This window comes from Dreissena polymorpha, chromosome 1 (assembly GCF_020536995.1).
Source record: "Dreissena polymorpha isolate Duluth1 chromosome 1, UMN_Dpol_1.0, whole genome shotgun sequence".
Classification (NCBI taxonomy): Eukaryota; Metazoa; Mollusca; class Bivalvia; order Myida; family Dreissenidae; genus Dreissena; species Dreissena polymorpha.
This window is the reverse complement of record NC_068355.1, coordinates 167,673,862-167,680,410: the sequence shown is the minus strand read 5'-3', so window position 1 is coordinate 167,680,410 and position 6,549 is coordinate 167,673,862. Positions and strand designations below refer to the sequence as shown.

Below are 6,549 nucleotides of genomic sequence, written 5' to 3'. Positions count from 1 at the left end.
ATGTTCATCCATAGTTTTTAAAATTAAAAAAGACTCAAAAATGAAGAATTACTTTGCTATATGAAACTAAATCATTTTCTTAAAGCGTGACAACATCGAGGCAGCAACACCTGAATTAAACTTCACAAGAAACCTAACGACTCCCTTTGTTGACACTTTTGTGAACGAAATGGACACCCAATTCAGTGATTTGCAGACTAAGGCAGCCATGGGATTGAAGTTTATACCTGAACAAATGTGCTCCTCTCCCGTCAGTGCTAGTGACCTTGAATGGTTCAATGATGATCTCCCTTCCCCTCAGTCCCTCCCTGCCGAGTTGCACTTTATAGGGCAGGCTATGTGGAAAGGTGTACCCAACCCACCTACTTCCCTTCAGGGCTCTGTTGCACATTGTGATTCCCAGCTGTACCCCACCATTTACACTGTTTTGTCCATATCATGTGTGTTCCCTGTCACATCATGCGAGTGTGAAAGTAGTATCAGTGCCCAAGGACTTGTTAAGACAAAACTAAGATCATCAATGGGCCAGGACAGGTTGTCCGCTGTGTGCCTGCTTTCCATTCATAGGGACATGGACATAAACATTTTAATGTTGTACCTAAGTTGACCTAGTAGGATATCCAACAAGGTTAAATAGGAGGTCCACCCATCTAACTCCGTTAAAAAAGTTATTGATAAAGATAATGTCTCCCACCACTTTAGTGGTTTGAGCGACATTTGATTTACCCCTGTGTGTCTGTCTGTCCGTTTGTCTGTCACACTTGGTGTGTGAACTCAAGTTTTTATTTGTTTCACATGCACTTTTATCATGCAAAATGCGGATTAGATAGCAGGAAATCGCATCATTTCAAGGTGCCATTTCAAAAAAAAATTCGACGACGGAGGGGGACACCCCTCCCGCACCCTCCCCTGTTGAGCCCCCCCTCTGAAAATTTTCTGGATACGCCTCTTTTTTTCTTTAATTTCAATATTCTCTTTTTAACGTTAACATTTTTCACCAAACCAATATTCCACGGAACAACTAAATCATTCATTCAGTAAATTGTATACTCGTGCTCAGTAACAAAAACGTCATTATGCAGTGGGAACCTATATTGTCCAACAGTTTATGCACGAAACCTGTGGAAACGGAAGTAAAATGCAGATATTGGCCCATATTAACAATGAAATTCAAATTTCTGAGCTAGTTTCCTGACGCAAACGGCAGCATTATTAGTGTTAAATCATTGCCATGATTAGTGACGGTTAAGTTTGTAGAAAAAAACATGTATTTTATGTGTCGATTGCTGGCATCGGAAAATGCATGAAGCAGGCACCGGATAATAGCCGAGACTAATGAATTTAAGTACATTTATAGCACGTTTAAAGAATGTATTGGTTTTTGCTGATATGGTAATCATTTTAAGAATTTGTTGATTTTATATTGTTAAATGAAATGGGTCTGTTACCTCTCGTCCCTCAGCCCTGACCACTGTCTTAACGCATGAAAAATGACTTGACCCTACACTGAAAAAGGTTATTAAAACTATGCATTTTATGCGATGTAGAACGCGTGATATTGTTGAACGACCGATTCATCAACCGTATTTATAAGATATAAGAACCCGTTGATTGTTTTAATATAAAATTTATATACACGATTCGATAGCAATTTGAAAAAGAAAATTTTAAGACCAGTTCAGCAGTGTTAATTGTACAATATGATTCTTGTATAATTAGTCTTATTCAACAATTTTAGTTTACTTTTGTGGGACTATAATTATAATATATTATTATATTTAATATTAGTTGAAATAAGTTGTGTGTATCCTACGGTCTAGGTTTAGAGATACTTCCCCAATAGTTATACTTCCCTTTTTTACAATTGCGCTCTTCAAATGCACACATAGGTATTTGCCATTTTGGATTAATTCATTATCAACATTCAGAGCTAGTATCTCTTTTATTTGTACATGATGTATGTTTAACATACAAAAGTTTTCGTTTCAGAATTCACTCATTACTGTATTCTTCTTGTTTCAGACTTCAGTGCCCTAACATCTGACTTTGAGTTTGAAGTTCGAGATAGAATATGGCAAGTATAGTCTCAGTTGATAAGTTAATTCAATGGACTAAGGGCTACTGTTCGATATTTCTTAGATTGGATATAGCAGTGGAGCAATTGTACAATTTCTGAGTATCATTAACTTTAAACTTTATTGGAACAATTTATCCTGCTTTGATTAACTGCTATGCCCATGGCGTGTGTAAAGTAACCACGGAGGAAAAGTGTGCCAGTCTATAGGCTCAAACCCATGACGTCGGAACACTAGCACATGTTAATTGCTATAATTATGATAATTTATCTTAGAATGTCACGACCGACCGATATTATTTCGGGTTTGAAACTGCATAGACTGAAGAGAAGCAGGAGAGTTGTGTGTTTTTATCTGTAACTGTTCCACCTCGTAATGAAGACAGATACAATGTTGAGTCTGGAGTGGATAATTTATTGTTTGAGGTAGACTGCAACAATCATGAAGATAAAAAAGCCACCGAGCAACCATCAGATAGCTGTTAACATGTAAAATGTTCAGTTGAAATTGTTGTCGACAATAATAATTATTTAAGTGCAAAATATGTGACAACAAATATCGGACAAAAACTGGCTACAAAGGATATTTAGTAAACCACATATTTGTAATATTTGTTTTAGCTTGTAAAAAAGGTGTGCATCAAAATGTAAGGTTTGTTGTAGATACCAAAAAAATCATAATTTTTGTTGCGTATTGTTATTGTCTATAGATTTTGTTGAAGTCTGTCAAGACCAATGTTACAAAAAACTATAGAGATTTAGTTCAATAATGTTTGGAAATACGTAATTGATTATGTGCATGTGGGTAGATTGATTCATTTATCACTCTTATGAAAATAGTGAAGCTGTGCTGACAGTGGTATACAGTGTACTACTTATTGGAATCCTGTATTTGTCGAGTTCCATAATTTTTTTCTTATAACTGTTAGTAGACAATGTGCATATCAATTAATAATAAATCAAAATAAATAGATGATATCCCTTATCTTGTAATTTTACAACGTACATAATTGTTACCATTTCAGACATATTTTAATGTTAAATGACATAATTTTAAAATTAATGTAATGAACTCTTCAATATTTTAATAAAAGCGTATTCATTTCTCTATAGATTGAATTAGTTATTAAAACAAATTTTGAAACAAACATTTGATTTGATTTAAAAATAAAAGGTTTCACTACGTAAGTCTATGATTTGAGGTAAAGTTTAACATTATTGAAGTTGATTTGTACAAAATATGTTGAAATTGTGTTGTTATACGTTAAAAACATGTCTGCCTATTGCTTAAAAAGACACATTCTTGAAGTGTTTGTAAAGTAATGAACTTTTGGTATAAACTATGCCAGCATGAATGAACCAAAAACACTGTACTGAATAAAATTGTTTATTACAGTGTTAAACATAGTTCGTTCTATTCCGTGTTGAAAAGTTTGATCTCCTACTTAATTAAGTTAGCTTCAGTGTCTTTTTTTAGGTTGACAGAATAAAATGTACATTATCTTATTGTCCTGCAATGATATGGCTAGACGAGTGTTTAGAATCTGCACATTTGTGGTGGCAGCGTATTGGCAAACAGCCCCTTGCGACTTAATTCGGTTTACTTATATCGGACCGTTTAGATTTTCGTTGCCGCTTTCCGCGCTTCGATGGTGAATAAAATGCATTATTTCTTAAACAAAGAAATATACACCAAAACAAATTACATTAATGCAGCCATCTCCTAAAAATCTAAGTTAAATGTAAATAAATCTAGCGGTTAATTGGAATTTAAATATACGACAGGTGGTACTAGTAATTCATGACATTTCAATGGTGCTGTAATGTCTATTGCGCATTACCTGGAAGATAATCATTAACTTTTATTTCAAGAAATAATACCCGTAACAAATATCTGCGTTTAATGATTACGGTACGTTTTTTAGTCTCCCACATTCTAGAAACCTATATACGCATGTCGTTATGAATATCTTTCAGTTACAAGCACATGGCCAGAAATTGCATCCACATCGGTAGTTCAAAATTTGTCACCAACTTCAAGTATTACTATATTAAACATGGAACATACGATGTGAACATGTTGTTTATAAAACATGCTGAAAAGCACGTAATAATCTGTAAATGTATCAATCGATTTCGTGTATTATACAGTATTATGTTTTCGGACTTTATCCGGTGCCAGTATTTTGTAGTTTCGTGTTATCCGGTGCCCGTGAAATCAATATGCGATCCTTTTAAAACGCAAATACTCACGTTTTTAAAATTGCCAATAATTTCATAAAAATTCATTATAATTCTGAATGATTATGACAACCATGTAAAGTAGTAGTTTTATATATTTTTATCTCTTCAGTTACAAAAAAGCAAGTTTTTAAAACTATTTCATGACTTTGAGGTAGGTATGGTTCATTTGTTTTCGTTCGTTTTGATAAAATGTTTTATTTACATAAAGAATTTTGAAGTAAACCATTAGTTGAAATACCATAATGTTCCGTGAGCAATAGTATTTGGCATTTGAACGCGGTTTTGTGGCCAATTTCACTTCCAATACTAGGCGCATCCTGCATTTTACCTTGTTTATTTTCCGATATGATCCGTTGCCGTTTCGCGTATTATCCGGAAAAGTACACATGTTTCCAGTATGATCCGTATTGGTTAGGCACCGTTAATTAGGTCGGGAACCACTTATTAAACATAGATGGTGATGTCACTACGCTTTTACCGGTGTGGACACCATGACGAGAACCAGTCATGTTTGCATGAATTTATATGCATGTATAAACGGCTAATACGCATTGAAATTGCATACGATCGGATGCGTAATCCGAATTTAGCCAGGAGTTTTTTACTCAACAAAATTGTAAGTCATGCGTATTTCCTTTTTTTTTCATGCGTATTTTACGCAAATACGCATCATATCTAGCCCTCTGATTGTGCGACATATTCTTTGCTTTTGAGTGTTAATGGGCGTTTAAATGCGGATAATACTTTCAGCATAGATTGGTCACCTTGCAGAAGCAGCCACCATGAGCGGCCAAAAAGTAAGAAATTCCGTAACTGCATAGCTAAGGTAAGACTGTTCACGTTTTGTAATTCTTGTTTTTTATTAACAAATGTATGGTGCAAAAGATACACACTGTTATATTTGCCACATCATTTATTTATTATTGATGATAGATCATCAAGTTTATGATCATAGACAATACTGGTAAAATGCTAACTGTATTTGGAAAAGTGTAAACATTTCATACGGATTAAACATATGTATCCACATATTTTGTCAAGATAAAATCCTCTCTATATATATTAATTTCGCGAGTTTTAATCATACTTTAACTTAAAGACAACAACAGCAGCGGCCACAACAGCAACCTAAGCTGGAACTTTAATTTATCTACTTTTCAATTCAGTTGTAAGTTAACCAATAGCTGTAGCTAATAAAAATGTAATATAAATAAACCAAAAATGCACAGCAAAAGTATTTTTAACATGAAACTAAAGTACACTTACATAAAACCACCATCGTCCGCCTCAGTCCATATTAATGCATATGTCCCCGTTTCACTATTGTATGCGTTTTCATCGCACCCTATACCAGAACCGACGGCATTCGCATTCACTGCTTTCCCTTTGGCTTGAAAAGCGAAAACGTGCTCGGTCGCACCTCCTTCGCCGACAAACTCGGGGAAATAACCTCTTTCGGAAACGAATTCACGGTCATCCGCCGCGGTGTGTTTGTTTGTGCAATTCCGGTCAAGTGGGACTTTCAGATGAGAGCAGGATGTAAAAACAGCTCTTCAAAAATTGCCATCAGGTCGCCGTCGCCTTTTTTCGCTGAAACCTCCACGTGTGGGTGCTCCCATTCTATGGTGACCAAGCAGTCGGCGACGACCGGATGCACGTTGCGCTCAAAAATGTCTTTCTTATTGCCGACGACGACGATTGGGAAATCTGCTGTGTACTTTTTCACTATTTCTTCGCGCAGCAAGCGGATGTACTCAAACGAGTCGGAATCATTGACGGCGTAGACGAGGATAAACGCGTCGGCCCGTCGGATGTTCATCTTCACGAGCGCCGGGATCGCCGTGTCTACAATGACGTTTACGTCTTCTAGCATTATTGTGTGTTGCTGGCTTTTCGTTGACTGCAGCTCCGTCGTCTTTCGCTTCTTTACGACCCACTCGGCGATCGTCGTCTTCCCGACAAATTTCGAGCCCATGATGACAATACGAGTATTGGAGCTCGGCGTTGTCAGTGCTCGGCACCGGATGGAGCTACATAGGTCTCTTAAAAGACAAATAATTCATTAATTTTGTGTTTGACTTTTCAAAACCCAATTTTCTTAGATTCAAATGCTACATAAACGTTTAAAACTGTGTCCAAAGACTTGTTTGAATTGTTTTAATGAAAGATCAAAAAAATGTATGAAAGTAATAATAAGTTTTATATACATGCATTATATTGTTGGTAAATAT

At 35.7% G+C, this 6,549-nt stretch overlaps 1 protein-coding gene across 1 annotated transcript; it reads right to left on the bottom strand.

Annotated features, from left to right (window-relative positions):
• Positions 1–5,840: 5,840 nt before the first annotated feature.
• Positions 5,841–6,293, bottom strand: LOC127864312 (ras-like protein family member 10B). The gene has a single exon (XM_052403973.1). It carries the CDS (start codon positions 6,291–6,293, stop codon positions 5,841–5,843), a length of 453 nt encoding a protein of 150 aa, XP_052259933.1.
• Positions 6,294–6,549: the final 256 nt, after the last annotated feature.